The following is an 18130-nucleotide window of genomic DNA, read 5'->3' as shown; positions in this document are numbered from 1 at the left end:
CAAGTGCTCCCCCGGAACCTGAATTGTCCGACTGAATCCCTAAGTGCCCCTCCAAGTGCCTGTCCGGCTCCCCCAAGTGTCCTCCAGACCCTCAAGTTCTCTCCGAATTTCCTCCCCAGACCCAAAACTGCCCCAAATGTGCCCCAGAAATGTCTCCATGGACCCCAAAGTGGCCCCTTTTACCCTGTCTGAGAAAATGATAAAAAAGATGACAAAAGGACTAAAAAAAGGACTAATTAGCATAAAGAGGGAGAAATCCATATCCAATTGTGGTCAATTAATTAATGAAGGGAATTGTGTTACTTAGAACCAATGACCAATAATTTTTTTTTTGATTGCTAAAAAGATATAGGTTTTTTTATATATAAAAACAAAAAATAGGTCTCAAAAATACAGAATATTATTATTACTATGAATAAGAAAAATATAATTCTAATTTTATTAAAATGGGGGTTTTTTTAAATGAAAATGCTATTTTTTTAACGTTTCAGTATGTCAGTCCCACTGTTACAAATCAGATTTTGATTTGTGCCAATCAAATATCACCCAGCTATGTATGTGTGTTAGTGAGCAATGTGGACAGAGACCATGAGATTATTATTTTAAAAAAGGGTTTTAAAAATTAGCTAAGTAAAGCATGAAAGTGGGCTTTAACAAGGCAACTATAAAACAGTAGGCTTTTAGCTAACGGTTTGTTTTAACAATAAAATCTGAGAAATGACTCAAATAATTGGAGCAAAGGTTGTGGCCTTTAAGGTCCCCATTATTGAAGATGTATTAATTGAAAATAATAATTAAAAAAAATTAGTTCCCAAAGCTAAATGTAATTTGTTAGGTAGAGATTTAATTGGGTCTTGGGAATTGGTAAAAATCCCCAAGATAATCAATTATATGTATGGCTATACAAAGTGACAAACCTAGATTAAAAAAAAAAAAGTCCTAGTTTATGGTATACTCCTGGGGAAAATGGTAAATTAAATATCGAGCCTATTAAGGTTATTGTTGTAAATTTGGAGGTTTTAATAAAAGTGAAATACTATTCTATTTTACCAAATAGCAGATGAGGACTTAAGCCAGTGATTGAAAGGTGTGAAAGTTTTAAAGTTTAAGTTATAATTTGTAAAATCAGAAATAAAATATTTGGGTCATTGGCTGAATAAAGGAACAAAGAAGCTGGACCCTAAAAAAGTATTTCGTATACTTGCTCTATTTTCTCCCAGTACAAAGAGGGAGGTATAACAACTGTTGGGGTTATTAGGATACTGTAAACAATAGATAAAAAGATATAGTAAAAAGTAAAAAATTTATATAAAAAATTAACAGCAAAAATGGTAAGATGAAACCAAGAGAATGAAGAGAAGTGGGAATATTTAAAGGGTGCCCTAATTCAAGCCCCAGTAGTCAGCCTCCCAGATTTAAAAAAGAGAAAAAACATTTTCAGATGTTTGCAAATTTTGCTGAACAAACAGCTCATGGGGTACTTACCCAAGACTGAGGAGGGGACAGGAAACTGGTGGGATATTATTCTAAATTGTTGGATTCCATTAGCAGGGGTTGGCCAGTATGTTTGCAAGCTGTTGTTGCTACAGCACTTTTAGTGAAAAAGACAAAAGAAAATTACCATTGGATCACCCTTGATAGTGCACACCTCATAATGTTCAGGGTATCTTACATTAGAAAACAGAAAAGTGGCTTACTGATACCTGGCTTTTAAAGATGAAGCTATCTTGATACACTCCCCCAAATTAGAGCTTAAGGTTACTCCTGCCCAGAAACCTGCTCAATTTTTATATGGGAATCCAACTGAGGAGCTGATTTATGATTGTGTGGAGTTAATGGAATTACAAACTAAAGTAAGACCTGATCTAAGTGAGATGGAATTATCTGAATGGGAGGAATATTTCATTGATGGTCCATCAAGAGTGTTGGAAGGGAAACAAAGATCAGGGTATGCAGTTGTTGATGGGAAAAATGTAATAGTAATAGAGAAGGGAAGATTAAGTTCCACCTCGTCATCTTGGGCTTGTGAGTTATATGCTTTTTGTCGGGCTTTAAAACTCCTAAAAGACAAAGTGGGGATTATTTATACTGATTCCAAATATGCTTTTGGGATTGTACATACCTTTAAGAAGATTTGGAAAAAAGAGGTTTGATCAACACCCAAGGGAAAGGGTTGATTCATCAGGAATTGATACTCAAAGTGCTTGAAGCACTAAAGGGACAAAAGAGACAGCTGTAGTACATGTAAAAGGCCATCCGAGGGGAAAGAGCTATTTAGCAAGGGGAAATAACACAGCTGATAGGGCTGCGAAAGAGACAGCTTTTGAATGAAAAGAAAAAATTCAGCTAAATACCATAACAGAGTTTTGGGAAAAGCTGCCAAAATTTATAGCTCTCAGGAGGAGAAAGCTATAAAAAATTAAAGGCTAAGAAAGAATAGGGAAAATGAGTACTTTTGGATGGAAGAAAAATTTTGCCCAAGGCCTGTGCATGAAGAATTTTAAACCAATTACATCAATGCACACATTGAGGAACAAGGGCCTTGTGCAATCATTTTTTTAAAGTATTATGGATCTATTAGAATTTTTGAAGTAGCCAAACAAATAACACAAGGGTGTCTTATCTGTCAGAAGGTTAACAAGAAGGTAATGAGACAAACCCTGACAGGGGGTAGAAAAATAGCATACCGACCCTTTGAGAGTGTTCAAGTGGGTTATACTGAGTTTCTCAAAGTTGGTAGATGAAAGTATCTATTAGTGTAAGTAGACAAACTAACTCACTGGGTAGAAGCTTACCCAGCTGTACGGGCTGCTGCCAGATTTGTAGTTAAAATATTACTGGAACAAATTATTTTCCGATTTGGAATTATTTGGGCCATTGATTCTGATGAGGGCTCCTATTTTACCTCTAGTGCTATTAAGGGGGTAGCATAAGCCATGGGTATTTCCTGGGAATATTATACTCCTTGGCACCCTCAGAGTTCTGGGAGGGTGGAAAGGATGAACCAAACTATAAAACAACAATTAATCAAACTAATGATTGAGACTAAAATGTTATGGGTAAAATGTTTACCTCTAGCCTTGCTTAACATAAGAACACTTCCCAATGCAGATAGGGGCTTTTAGCATATGAAATGCTTTATGGAATGCCATATTCCCAGGAAATACCCCAAACATCAATAATGATTGAGGATATAATTATTTAAAAATATAGTTAAACAATTGGGCAGCATGTGTCAGAATTAAGGGAAAGAGAAATACTGGGTCAATCTACCCCTTCAGGATTTAGCATACACTGGATAAAACCAGTTGATTGGGTATTAGTCAGAAGCTAGAAAGAGAAGAGCTTGTCTCCTAAATGAAAAACTCCATACTTAACCCTCTTGACCACGGAAACACCCATTCGGACTGTAAAGAAAGGCTGGACTCACACATCCCAGTTTGAAGGACCAGCAGGACCACCAACAGAGACATTAACAAAATCCCAGTGGAAAATCAGTTCTGCTCCTGGAAAACTGAAAGTGAAGCTTGGGGAAAAAAAAAAAAAAAAGAAAAAAAATTAATGATGTGGGAGTACTGGAAACACTGGCTAATATCAAGGGAAGTGGACTGTCCTATTTTAAACTATATTTGTAATCCTTGGGGCTGCTTCAAGTGCATTGAGTGTAAAAAAAATGTGGTAAACACATTTGTAGAGGGGCAAGAATACCTAGTGCCCTTTGTTGGGATTGCCAGAGGCAGATAAAGAAAAAACACAAGAAGCACTAGTTGTTTGGGAAGTAACAGGACAAATAGTTTTAGAGAACAGAGAGTGGTGGGAAATTTAACTGCACGGGGTACAAAGTGATTTGCAGGCAAAAGCAAAGTTGGAAGAAGTAGAGTATGATAAAGACAACTGGGTACCTGACAGATATCAAATAAAAAGGAGAAAGTAGCACAGAGTTAAGCTCCGGTGGGTTCAGAAAAACAAAAAGTGATCATCAGCACAGATAGAGGGCAAGCCCAGACTGACCTCTGCCTTTGCCACTGAGAAGGTGAAAATCCCATCTGTTGGTCACAACGCAGTAAGTTGAAGAGGTGGAAAGGCATGTCATACTGGACCTCTAATTAAAGTTCTGATCATGTGTGTAAGCACTGCCAGAGCAATTGGCAATTGTCACCAATGTTACTAACCGGTGAGATGGGGAGGAGTCACAATGGTATCCTTCGTTGGTCACACTCATATAAATAACAGTTGTTATGATGAGAGACAGTTAAGTGTTTGCAAGGGGCAAGAAAAAACCCAAAAAACCCAACAACAACAAAAAGTTTTGAATGACTATCGTGGGTTGGTGCAATTTTATTTTCTAGTTATAGAAAACGTGAGATTTTTTTTTTTTCCCCTGCCCTAACCGTGGAGTGGCTTGGGAAGGAGAACAAGGACCTATCAAAAAGCTAGCCAGGATATTAGCAGCTAAACTAACCAATGGGAAATGTCGATGCAACTTTGGAGGGGTCATTTAAAACTAACTGCGGGAGATCAGTCTCTCTCTCTCTTCAGGGATCTGCCATGAGCTAACATCATGGTCGGGCTGGGCCAGGCCCGGGTCGGGCTCTGCTGCCCCTCTGGGCAGCCGGGCCGGGCCCAGACAGGCCTCCAGAAGCTGCTGCCTGCATGGAGAGCGGGGCAGGTTGGGCCTCCCATTGCCGGCTGGGCGGCTGGGCCAGGCCTGGCCGGGCTCTGAGAACTGCCGCCCGCATGCAGTGCAGGGGGAAGCTCAGGCTGGGCCCTTCTGCCCTCTGGGCTGCTGGGCTAGGCCCGGCTGAGCCTCTGAGAGCTGCTGCTCGCATGGGAGCAGCCCGGGTGAAGCACTTTTACAGCTTTGTGGTAGCTCTGAGCTGGACCGCCCTGGATGAGACCGAGGGGTGGAAAAAAGGACATCTACCAGCTTCTTCCATCAGCACGGCCTTGCATTTTTCTTCAGCCCTGCAGCCCGGCACGTGCAGGTGGCCTTTGCAAGCCTGGGCAGATGTAACCCTTTCTTAGCAACACAGAACTTTTAAAGCGCAATTCTTCCTGTCTTGGTTTTAAAAGACAGGTGTCTGCTAAGGAGAGGCAGGCCTCTCTAGGAATGAGGAATTAGATCCTTCCCTCCGTGTTATTATAATTTGGAAGATTAAAAAAACTTTTAAGTCAGAGCTATGGGGAAAGGGATAACAGTCCTTTACTAGTAAATATAACAGGACAGACAAACAACAACAGCAATTACATGAATAGTAAAACAGAACCAAGAACCCTGAGGGCAAACGGTGGAAACTCCGGTGCTGATGGCTGGAAAGCGGTGGACTGTCCTCCGCAGGCAGGGGGTTGTCGTGGCAGGCAAAGTTGGCAGTGCCAGAGAACCCGCAGCGGCTGGACCCGGGCTGACCCAAAATCCAGCAGGGCAGCGAAGAAACTCCGAATTCCTGGGCGCTCCAACAGATGGTAGAATTCCCAGGACCAGACTCCTCTGTTAGCCGTGGACTCCAGGCAGCTACAAGTAGCCTGACCGTCCTCCCCGGAAAAACTGAGAGCAGTGAGCCCACCACCCTCTGTTCCCGGGGGCTTTTTTCCCTCCCCCAAAACTAAGTGGTCAACTTCCTTTGTCCGGGGTGAGCACCCTTTAACTATCAGTATTTAGTCTCCTAGCAACTTATGGGGGGGAAAAATTCTACAGGAAACTTAACCCTCAACACTTCCTTAAAAGAAAGAAGAAAGAAAACAAGGAATACTAGAACAGTCACTAAATGAAGTCAGTTAGATGAGAAGTGAAAAACTAATAATATTGGAATAGGAGTGAAGAAGTGACATTTTTAACCAGACTTTTCTAAGGTATGTTATGAAGAAATGAACTGTTCCTTGCAGCATCTTCGTACTATTTGGGTAGAATGCTATTCTAATCAAAATTAAGGACTGATGTAATTGAGATTTATTTAGGAATTTTAAAGCCCCCGCTCCTGGGTTAAAAGGAGGTCTCAGCCATTGAGACAAAGATGACTTTAGACTAGAAGAAGTATTCATAAATAGTACCCCAGATACACTGAGAAGCTTTTCTGATAGAACATCACAGTCTGCGAAAACTCCGGGTGACAGCAGATGTGTGACATTGGGAGCACTGGACTATTTTGTTCTGTAGCAAATGTCTACATAAAAAGATCTTAGAAAGACTCTTCTAAAGTAATGAGTGGTTATGTCTAAATAGTGAAACTGACTGAAAATCCTAAGTTGTGTCTTTCTGTGTTGTTCAATAAGAAAGTTAATAGTTTGTAAGAGGAAAGAAGCGTGTTTTAAAGTATCATACTGTTTTAGTTTAAGTTTTCTTTTTCTCAACTTTTTGTTTTCTTTCATTCTTTTAGTGTATGTTAATAAACTATTTTTGTTCATTTTTAACCTTAAGCCTGCTTTAGTTTTTTTTCTCCTAATCTCTCCCTCCCACAAAAAGAAAATTAATACTAAAACCCCTACATGAATTGGTGTTTCTGCCCGGTTTTATTAAATTAAAACCATTACAATGACAAAAAATTTAGGAGCAAGAGGAGCAAGAGGAGGAGATGGCCAGGTTTGTAACACAGACACGAATCAATAAATTAAACAAGAAGAGGGGGAATTGTGAGAAATAATATTGTGATTTGTACCAATCAAATTGCACCCACCTATGTATGTGTGTTGGTGAGCAATGTGGACAGAGACCATGGGATTATTATAAAAAAAGAGAGTTTTTAAAATTAGCTAAGTAAAGCATGAAAGTGGGGTTTAACAAGGCAACTATAAAACAGTAGGCTTTTAGCTAAGTTTGTTTTAACAATAAAATTAAAATTGTTTTCAAGTAATTAATATAAGGTTTAAACTATTTTGTAATATAAGTTTTAAACTATTTTTTGTATAAGTTATAAATTGGTTTTTTGAGTATAGAAAAATTTGTAATCACTTAAGAAGGGGAAGTAAAACCAATATGAGCTGAAAAGGCTTCCACAAAGACATTTTTGACATGCTGACTTTGTGCACTACAAAAGACATTTATTGAGACATTCTAGGAAACTTGCAAAATGCATGCTGGCTAACAGAATATATATGCTTGTTTAAGCAAACTGTATAACCAAAAATAATGCTAGAGGAAAAAAATATCTTAAACAAAAAGAATAGGAGGCTGGAGAGACATCAGAAGACCATCTTGGACCACCTCCTTAACGGATCTTTGAAAACCCCAACTTCTGATTATAAAAAAAAGTAAATTTAAAAAGCCCTAAAGATTTGGGGAAGTGAAGTGCCTAGAATGGTATAGGAGACTACTGCTTGAGAACTGAATTTGTACGTGTTGGTGGAGCGCAGACTCCCCACATAACCCAGTGCTGGCTTGCCTGCTTTTTGCCGAAGACAAAATTAATAAATCGCATATTTTGAAAATGGAATAAAGGAGTATGTCTCCTCATTTATAACACCAGGTGGGCGAGGTCAGACATGGTGAGGTTGGGGGTGAGGAGCAGATTGTCCAAACAGTGTCAACCTGCAAGGGTCTCATACTTCTACATGCCCAGACCTCCTAAGGAGACATTCAGCATTGTCCTAGGTTACAGTGTAAGATGTGCCCAAAGTATGCATTCTATCAACATCTACATGAGCTGTTGAAACTAGGTTGGGCAGGGTTTCCCTTGCCCCCTCCCTCCAGACTATCTTCTGTTAATGACCCATCAATGCCCTGCTGCATGACTCATAGATAACTCCCTCCAGGAGCTATCTCTGTTTAATGGGCAATCAAGGACCCATTACAAGACTCATGGAATGATATCAGCCCATTGTGAGATGCTTTGCCCAGGGGGAGGAGCCAAGCATTCCCACCTGGATATAATCTGGGATTTGGGACAGCACAGGCAGCCTTACCCACTGGATTCCCAGAGGACAAGAGTTACCAGACCTTTCTATGGGATAACTGCTTCAACAAGACTACTTTATCTGGACAGCTACCACCACGGTGTCAGGTTGTATTCTTACGCTGTCAGTAATATTTTGTACTATTGCATTTGATTATTTTATTTTATTTTACTTTACTTGTTTTTTCTCTCCTATTAAATTGTTTTTCTGACTTGGAGTCTCTCGCTGGTTTTACTTTCAAGACATCACAAGCATCAAGATCACTTGGGGAATGCTTCAGTCTCCTCTTCAATGAACTGTAAAATAAAAAATAAAAAGCGCCCTTGAGTAAAAAAAAAAAAAAGAAAACAACAACAAAAAACCCTAAACCCCCCCAAAAAAACCAAACCAAAACAAAAAAAAACAAAACAACAACAACAAAAACATCAGGAAGTGCACTTTGAAATCTTCCTCCATAACAGAACTCCAAAATGACTCCAGTCATCTGAACAAGCCCTGCAGACTCAATGACAATTGAAGGAAGATGTTGTAATGCATTAATTGGGTTTATATTTCATTGGAGTTTGTAATAAATCGACAAGCCAATTTCGGTAAATCAAAATTTAGAATTTTATTTTGAGACTTAAATTTAGTCTCCAGTAGCCACGATTAAAAGGAACAGCGTCGAACCCCAGGGTTTCGGCCCTGGGTGAACGTGGTAATGGACTCTATTGCTCCGTAACCCCCTCTGTTCACACTTTGTGCCTAGCACTGCTGGTTTTTATACAGTCTTTCGCTGAGAGTGGACGGCGGCCGTAGAGCTCTTGCTTCGTGGTAGCTTCATTAGGTATTCATGTTCAGGTCTTGGGTCAGTTGAATAGATTCTCAGAGTGGAACAATGCTATGATTGCCGGGTCCGGAGAAGGTTTGGAAATGTTAAATCGGGCCGGAACAGATAAGATACCAATCTCCTCCAAATCGTTCGATCGTTAGCACGCCTATCTCCGGGGAAGGTACGACCACTCTCCCCATTTTCCATTCTTTTAGGTTTTTTTTTTTTTTGGTTGTCCCGAAGCTATTCCTGGCAGAAATTCTTTCCTTTCCCAACCCCCATGTCCCTTTCCTGCAGTTTTAGTCTCAGTTAACCCTAAACACACTTTAGGTTTACAGATCTTAAATCAGACCAAATGCAGATCAATTTTATATTGCATATCACTACATTTCACCGTGAATTAATTACATATCACATTTCCTAACACGAATTAACTTTAGGTAATATATCACAGATTTGTAATGTTTTTTCTATGTATCTGTCCTATGATCGGTCCTCACCCAGCAGTGCCCATCCCGCACACTGAAATGTAACCCAGCCCTGTTCCCTCCCGCTTCTCCCTTATTGGCCCTGCCTCTGGGCCCTGCCCCTGGGCCCTGCCTCTGGGGAAAAAGGCCCTGACGGGGGAGTGGCGAGCTCTCTCTGGCACCGGCAAGCCGCCGGGATGGCTTCAGCCAAGCAGGGCGGGACGCGAGAATAAAAGCTGTAATATCCCACCCGGTGAAAGAGAGCAAACTCTTTTACTTTTGCCATCAGCGGCCGTCTGGTCTCATGGGGAAATACAACAGGAAGACAAGGAGCTACTGAGGGCTTTCTGTATTTTCATGAGCCCCACGGTGGATTTGGGGCTGAGTCCAGGAGCCTCAGGCACTGAGAGAAGGTTGAAGAAGCTGCTCAGGGAGGCAGAAGCAAAACTCCAAGACCCTTGGAGCATCACTGGGACCCAGTGAGGGCAGGGAGTGACAAAGGCTCCCCAGGCACTGGTGAGAGCAGATCCTTGAGGCCAGGATTGCAGGGAGCCAAAGGCTGTGAGCAGGGAACTGCAATGCTGAGCAAGGCCTGGGCTGGCTGGAGGAAGCAGAAAGGCCAAGCCCTGAGGCCAGGCCTGGCACAGCAGGGCCTGTCCCTCACGGGTGGCTGGGGGCTGTTTGTGGGGCAGGGGGATGGCAGGGGCAGCAAGGACAAATGTCAGAAAGCTGCCAGCCCTGCCAGCCTCCTCAGGGAGGGGTGAGGCAGAAGCAAAGTGCAGCCCCTGGAAGGAAAGTTCCTTCTGTGGGGCCTCCAGAGGCGCTGCCAGAGCCCAGGGGACAAAGGCCTGGGTGCCTGTGGCCCTGCCAGCCCTGCCCAGCCCTTGGCCATCTCTCCTGCAGGCTGTGCCCCTGTGCGTGCTGCTCCTGTGCCCTGGCCGGCTGCACACGCCCATCTCGCTGTCCCCCGCAGCATTTCTCAGCCCAGCATTTCTGTGCCCTCCCTGGGCTCCCTGCACCCAGCGCTGCCGGCTCCTGGCACACAGAGCCAGGGCATGGCCCAGGCTCCTGCTGGGACACCTCGAGCACCAAAATTCTACCCATTGGGTGAGTTTTCTTTTTCCTCACCTGCAGGCTGAACCTTCCAAGCTGCACTTTGGGGAGGTTTCCTTCCCTTGCCACTGCCAAGGAAAGCTCTGTCTTCTGCTGTTCACAAACCTAGAAGGGTAGGTGGGAGATGTGGTGGTCAGAGGCTGTTTGGGGCACAGTGACCATGAAATTATTGAGCTTTAAATGTTCTGTGAAAGAAGGATGGGCATAAAAAACCTTCTACACTGGACTTACAGAGAGCAGATTCAGCTTATTCAGGATGCTGATATGGGAAGTACCAGACCAAGTACTGCTTTTTTTAAGGAAAACAGCCCTTCAGATCAAAGGGTTCCATGAAGGATGGACAAACTTCAAGAAAGAAATCTTGAAGAAGAAGGAGCGGGCTGTCTCTGCATGTTGAAAGATGACCCAGAGTGGAAAATGACTAGTCTAGCTGGGCATGGCGCTTTTGCAGAACGCGGGGAAAAAAGAGGGTGCATCACCTTGGGACAGAGGGGAAGGCGATTCAGGAAATGTTTGAGGAAGTTGCTAGGTCATGCAGAAAGAAAATTAGAGATATCAAAGCTCAATTAGAGCTTTACCTGGTCACTTCCGTGAAAGATAACAAAAATGCTTTTATCAATAATTAATGGCAAAAAGAGGAACAAGGACAACCTCCATTCCTCATTGGGGGGAATATGGTTACCAAAGATGAAGAAGAGGGTAAGGTACTTAACACCTTCTTTCCTGCTGTTATTAACAAGGCCAGGACTCGGATGTAATGATGAAAAAAAGGCACTCATTTATTTAATTTTAAACAACCGCTGGGAGCGAGAACTTAGGATAGGCCCAAGTTCCTCTCGGCGAGCCAGAAAACAAGAGACAGTGCGACACCACACTGAGTCCGCCTTCAGACCCCCAGAGGTTCCAAAGAAGGACCTCCCCTACATTCTTACAGTCTCTTTTATCTTCTTTGCCTTCTCCTGATGGGGGAACTTTGGATCCTTTCTCTGATTGGCTTGCTATCAGCCTTCTGATTGGTCTTTATCGAGCGTCCTTCCTGACCAATCATTTCCCGAGGGCGCCGAATGATTGAACAGTTGTGTCCACCAATCACGGCTCAGGGTGATGTAACTGGTATGAACTAAATCTTTCCCCCCTTTTCCTCTGATTGACAGCTGCATGGTATTTTACACCCATACAGTGTTGCAATAACTTATAACTTTTGAATCAATACTTTGTAGAACAGATACTACCAGCAACAAACAATATCAGAAACTCCTCTGAAAAACATTCTATAACAGTGATGTTTTCAACAAGACAGGTTGTACTCAGGACAAGTGTTCTCCTGAGCTGGTAGATGGGCACAGGGAGCAGAACAGCCCCCCTGTCATCCAGGAGGAAGCAGCTGGTGACCTGCTGAGCCACTCAGATGCTCACAGGTGTCTCTGGGACCAGATGGGATCCATCCTAGGGGGATGAGGCAGCTGTTGGATGAGCTCACCAAGCTGCTCTCCATCATTTCTCATCAGTCCTGGCTCTGCAGGGAGGTCCCAGAGGACTGGAGGTGCCAATATGAGCCCATCCCCAAGAAGGGCTGGAAGGAGGATCTGGGGAACTCCAGGCCTGTCAGCCTGACCTCAGTGCTCAGCAAGGTTGTGGAACAGGTCACCTTGAGAGCCATCACACGGCACCCACAGGATGGCCGAAGGATCAGACCCAGCCAGCGTGGATTTCAATGTCTGCATTGATGATCTGGATGAGGGGATTGAGTCTACCATCAGCAAATTTGCAGATGACACCAAGCTGGGTGTGAGTGTGGATCTGCTGGAGGGTAGGAGGGCTCTGCACAGGGACCTGGACAGGCTGGATCCAGGGCCCAAATCCAACAGTGGGAGGTTTAACAAGACCAAGTGCTGAGTCCTGCTCTGGGCCACAACAACCCCTGCAGTGCTACAGGCTGGGGACAGAGTAGCTGGAGAGCACCCAGGCAGAAAGGGACCTGGGGCACTGATGGACAGCAGGCTGGACATGAGCCAGCAGTGTGCCCAGGTGGCCAAGAAGGCCAATAGCAACTGGCCTGGATCAGGAATGGTGTGGCCAGCAGGAGCAGGGAGGTCATACTTCCCCTGTGCTCAGCAGTGGTGAGGCAGCACCTGGAATGCTATGTCCAGTTCTGGGCCCCCAATTTAGGAAGGACATGGAGGGGCCGGAGCGTGTCCAGAGAAGAGCAACAAGGCTGATGAGGGGTCTGGAACACAAGTCCTGTGAGGAGTGGCTGAGGAATCTGGGGTTGTTTCTCCTGGAGAAGAAGAGGCTCAGGTGAGACTAAGTGGTGTCAGGGCACAGGTTGGACTTGATGATCTCCAAGGTCTTTTCCAACCTTGCTGATTCTGTGATTCTCTGAAACCACCCTTGGAGCAGTTGCAGGATGAGCCCTGGGCCTCCTCTTCAGAAGGTCCAGCAGCCCAGGTCCCTCACCTTCTCCTCACAGCCCCAAAGCCCATCCTGTCAGTCCTGCAGAGCCTCTGCAGCCCCTCCTCATTGCCCAGAACAGGGAGCCCCACAGCCAGACACAGCAGCCCAGATCTGCACCCCTGGCCTGTGGTGCCTCTGGCAAGGGAGCAGCCCAAGGCACTGCAGGAGCCTGCAGACAATTCCTGCAGCAGTTGGAGGATGATCCTGCTCCCCAAGGGACGTTCCCATGGTGTGATGCTGTTTGCCCCCAGCCTGCCCACGGCCACCCTGGGGCTGCTCACAGGGCTTTTCTCTGCTGAGCATTGGCCTGGGCGTGTTCTGGAGAGAGCCTGGGCAAGGAGCCTGGAGCCCCCAGGCCCTGGCCTGAGGCGTCAGCGCTGCCCCAGCAGTGCCCATGGCCTGTCCCTGCTGCAGCCCCAGCACTGCCACCCCCAGCACTGTGCCCGGCCCCGAGAGCACTCAGGCCCTACAGCAACAGCAGGGCCAGGAGGGCAGCGGGGCAGGGCCACGGGAGCAGCACTGGCAACACCAAGTGCTGCTGCTCCTGGGCACAGCTGCTGTTCCAGCACTGATCTGCCCCAGCTCTGCACACAGACATTGCTGCTGCAGCTCCAGAGAAGGGAACAAAAAGGGGGAATTCCATTGAAAACTTTGCTTGGAGATCCTTTAGTTCATTTAAAGCTACTGAGAGTACAGCTCCTTATTGACACAGCCTGGGGCCACAGAAAACATGGAGATAAACAAAATAACAAAGGGCAAGAAAATGCTGTTCTTTGTGAACATCATTGAAAACTAAAACAAAGAATAAAAACCCAACAACTAAACCAGCAAGAACTGTTAAAGTTGTCTTTTATTGCAAGTGATTTGCAGAAATTGGCCAGTAGATTAATGTGTCTGAAATCATCCAGTTATCAGTGTCCACACTGCAGCCTTGAGCTCCTGGTTCCTCAGGCTATAGATGAGGGGGTTCAGGACTGGAGGCACCACTGAGTACAGAACTGACAGTGCTAGATCCAGGGATGGGGAGGAGATGGAGGGGGGCTTCAGCTGGAAAAATGTGCCAGTGCTGAGGAACAGGGAGAGCACGGCCAGGTGAGGGAGGCAGGTGGAAAAGGCTTTGTGCCGTCCCTGCTCAGAGGGGATCCTCAGCACAGCCCTGAAGATCTGCACATAGGAGAAAACAATGAACATAAAACAGCCAAATGATAAATTGGCAGAAACCACAATAATCCCAGGTTCCCTGAGGTAGGATTTGGAGCAGGAGAGCTTGAGGATGTGTGGGATTTCACAGAAGAACTGGCCCAGAACATTGCCCTGGCACAGGGGGAGGGAAAATGTATTGGCCGTGTGCATGAGAGCATTGAGAAAGGCACTGGCCCAGGCAGCTGCTGCCATGTGGGCACAAGCTCTGCTGCCCAGGAGGGTCCCGTAGTGCAGGGGTTTGCAGATGGACACGTAGCGGTCATAGCACATCACAGTGAGGAGGAAATACTCAGTTCCAGGAAAGAAGATAAGCAGAAATAGCTGTGCAGCACATCCTTCATAGGAGATGTTCCTGGTGTCCCAGAGGGAATTGTGCATGGCTTTGGGGACAGTGGTGAGGATGGAGCCCAGGTCAGTGAGGGCCAGGTTGAGCAGGAAGAAGAACATGGGCGTGTGCAGGAGGTGGCCGCAGGCTACGGCGCTGATGATGAGGCCGTTGGCCAGGAGGGCAGCCAGGGAGATGCCCAGGAAGAGGCAGAAGTGCAGGAGCTGCAGCTGCTGCATGTCTGCCAATGGCAGCAGGAGGAAGTGGCTGATGGAGCTGCTGTTGGACATTTCTTCACTCCTGCCATGGAGACCTGCTCAGGGATGACACAGTGACCAGTCAGGGGAGACTTCCCTGAGCAATGTCCAAGCCCTTTCTCCCAGCCCTGCCCCTGCCACTCTGTGCCCCCCAGTTTTCCTTTTCTCAGAGCCCTTCCTTCAGCCCCATGCCTGGAGCTCTGCTGTGATCTGGCCCCATTGCTGTGACGAGCAGGGGCTCTGCCCATGGACACTGAGGGATCAGCTCTGCTCTGCAGCAGTGGGGTCATGGGAACAGGGACAAGGGCCAGTCCTGGGGTTGGACTTTGTCAGTCCAAATTGCTCCTGAGGCAGAGGAGCTTGGCAGCATTTCCTCTGCCAGGGCTAAGGAACAGTGATGGCCAAATGTAAAGGGTTTCCTGCTGTGCCCAGGGAGATCAGGGAGAACTGTGCAATGCAAGAGAATTGGCTGTAACTCAGTGAAGGGTGAGGGGAGCTGCTCTATGACTCCATCTGACCCCAGCTGCCCTTTCTGAGATCGAGGGCAGTCACTGTGTTCCCCTGAAAATCAGCCTGACACAGCTGAGAGCAGAGGGACCCAGAGCAGAGCAAACTGGCTCAGCCTTTCTCAGAGTCCCAGCCCCACTCCTGGCCAAGGACACTCCTGTCCCCCAGTGTCCCCTGGAGGCAGCTCACAGCTTGGATGGCATCCCCAGGACACACCAAGGCTCCTGTCCATGGCACTGCTTGAGGAGAGTCAGCTCATTCCCAGCCTGCCCTGCCCAGAGCTCCCCAGGGCAGAGGGAGCTGGGACACCCCATTGCTGTGCTCAGCCTGCACAGGAGGAGCCCAAGGGCTGGGCCTGAGCCTGCAGCTGGAACTGCCATTCCCAGAGAGCCCCTCAGCAATGCCAGGAGCACCTGGGCAAGGCAAGGAGAGAGAGAGCCAGGCCCTGAGGAAAAGCCTTTCCCTGCCCAGCCCTGCACAGCCCCTGCCAGGCAGCAGCAGTGCAGGACAGTGGCCCTCAGGCCCTGGTCAGCAGGGAATGGGCACATGGCAGGAGAGATGCCCTTCATCTCTGGGGCTGCTCTGCCAGCCCAGGAGGGGACTGAGGGCCCCGAGCCCCTGGGCTGAGGGCTGTGCTGGCTGCGAGGGGACACAAGAGCTGTGCTGCTCAGGGCAGTGTGTGCCCTGCAGGGCAGGGCCGGCAGCTGCCACATCTCCCCTGCAGCAGGGCTTCCCTCAGCACTGCCTCCCTCCCTCCCTGCCCACGCCTCTGCTGCTGGAGCTGTCCCAGCCCGAGCTGTTCCTGTGGCCCCGGGCTCCTTCCCTGCCAGTGCTGCCAGAGCCCAGCCCAGCCCCTGGGCCAGCTCTGCCCTGCAGCTGCTCGGGGCTGCAGGGATTAAAGAACAGCTCCCCCAGGCCTGGGCACCATGGAAAGGGGATGCTGGATGGATCTGGAGGCTGGGGTGCTGGAGGCACTTGCTGAGGTTCCCAGGAATTCTCAGACTGATGGTTTAAGAGCCTCAGCCCCTGCTCTGCCCTGCACAGCTGAGTTTCCTTTCCCACCAAGGTGAGCCAAGGAAAAGTGGGAGCACAGATTGAGGAAAGTAGTGACTCAAGCAGGAAACTCCTGTCCTGAATGAGCTCATGAAAAGTCCCTTAAGAAATGACCTGGGCATGAGCTGGAGCTCTGAGCAGCCCTGGCCCACACAGCACCCTCTCCACAGCAACAGCTCCTGCCCTGGCAGGAGTCACTCCTTGCACCCACAGCTCCCCTCCAGCATCCATGGGGAGCTCCCAGGCAGGCTGAGAGCTGCCCCTGGCAGGTGGCAGATCCCCTGGCCTGGCCAAGAGCCCTCAGGGCTGCAGGAGCTGCTCTGCACGACAGCCCTGGGCACCCCTGGCTGCAGCCCCAGCTTCAGCCCCTGCAGCCGTCCCTGGCAGCAGGAGCCGTCCTGCCCTGTCCCTCTGACGGTGCCCAGGGCAGCCCCGCTCTGGAGCACATCCTCCCCCAAAGCAGAAAGGGCAGCAGAGCCATCCTTACAGTCATGTCAGTCCTGTCCTGGGTCAGCCTGCAGGAGATCCCTGCAGTCAGAGACTGACTGTGTCAGGAGTGGTGAAGATTTCTCCATGAATAACCTCAGAACTGTCCTTCTAGTTGCTTTGAGACTGTCTGCTTCACTCCTCCCAGGTACCTGCAGGCAGTGCCCTCAGCCCTGCTGGGCAGGGAGAGGAACTGCTCCTCAGGAGAAATATTTTTTTGAAGCTCCTCTTGCTTGCCAGGAGCTGACTCTGTGCCAGGAGCCCAGCCCAGCTCAGCAGCACAGACACAGCACAAGGACTTTAATGACCCTCTCAGGTCTTTGGTGTTTTTTACATCAGACTCAGTCCCTGAGAGAGTGTTCAAAAAACTTTTCAAGAACTTCAAGTTAAATTGAAACACTGAATTTTCTTGAAGTTTTAATGGGTCCCTTTGAGGGACATGACTGAGAAAGTGTCCCCAGGTTCCAGTTAGAGCAGAACACTGCAGGCAGTGATGACAGGTGGGGACAAACAAGGCAAAGGTGTCTCTGATGCTCAGCAAGCCTGGATGTGTTTCAGGAATGCAAAGGGCCAAGGCCTGAGCCCCAGCCCCTGCCAAGGCAGATCCTATCCCTCCCTCAGTGCTCAGGGCTCTTCCCGGGACACTGGGATGTGGGGATGTGCAATGCCAAGGGCAGCACCATGGGGCGGCCCCTGCCAGGCTGCTGAGCAGGGACAAGGAGGCAATGAGGCCCCAGGCCTGCAAGGGTCACTTGTCTCCTGCTCATGGCTCAGTGCCAGGGCCAGCAGCCATGGCCCAAGTGCTGCAGGAGTTGGCTGTGTCAGGGCCTTTCAGCTGCTGCCCATCCCTGTGCCCTCTCCAGCCCAGGCTGTCCTACGGTGTCCATGCCCTGCGCCTCTGTCCCTGCAGGCTGTCGTCATCCCCCGGCTGCCCCACCTCGCTGGCCCCTTCCTTTGCTGACAGCTCTGTGTCCTGCCTGCCTCTGCCTGGGCACACAAAGCCTTGGGCTGCTCCAGACTCCTTCTGGTGGATGTGTTGCAGCACAGCCCTGCCCTGAGAGGGCAATTCCTCTCTCCTTGTTTCCAGCCTGGAACTCCCCAGCTGATCTCTGTGGCATTATTTCTTTCTTGGGCTTTTTCATACAAGGAAGAAGAGCTCCACCATCTCTGAATTAACCCTTCAAGCCATCTCAGGCTGCTTCTATTCTGTCTTCAGTCTTCACACCACTGAGCCCAGGGCCCTCAGTCTCTATAGGTCCTGTGCTTGAGGCTTCATACAATAATCCGTAAAAACGACTGATTATTTTTCAGGCCTGTAGTGGCAAAGGAAGGGACAATGTCTTTAAAATGGTCAAGGATAAATTTAGATTGGATAACAAGGAAGAAATATTTTATGATGAAGGTGACAAGACAGAGAAACAGGTTGTCCAGAGAGGTGGATGTCCCATTCGAAAAAGTGTTCACAGAATCACAGAATGTCTAGGTTGGAAGAGACCTCCAAGATCACCGAGTCCAACCCATGCCCTAACACCTCAACTAAACCATGGCATCGAGTGCCACATCCAGT

At 47.7% G+C, this 18130-nt stretch overlaps 1 protein-coding gene across 1 annotated transcript; it reads right to left on the bottom strand.

The window, feature by feature from the left end:
• Positions 1-13632: 13632 nt before the first annotated feature.
• Positions 13633-14223, bottom strand: LOC120747585 (olfactory receptor 14J1-like). Its single transcript, XM_040053596.1, has one exon. It carries the CDS (start codon positions 14203-14205, stop codon positions 13633-13635), a length of 573 nt encoding a protein of 190 aa, XP_039909530.1. The 5' UTR covers positions 14206-14223.
• Between the last annotated feature and the right edge of the window lie 3907 nt (positions 14224-18130).

Source organism: Hirundo rustica (assembly GCF_015227805.2).
Source record: "Hirundo rustica isolate bHirRus1 chromosome 33 unlocalized genomic scaffold, bHirRus1.pri.v3 SUPER_33_unloc_1, whole genome shotgun sequence".
NCBI lineage: Eukaryota > Metazoa > Chordata > Aves > Passeriformes > Hirundinidae > Hirundo > Hirundo rustica.
This window is presented reverse-complemented; position numbering and strand designations above follow the sequence as displayed.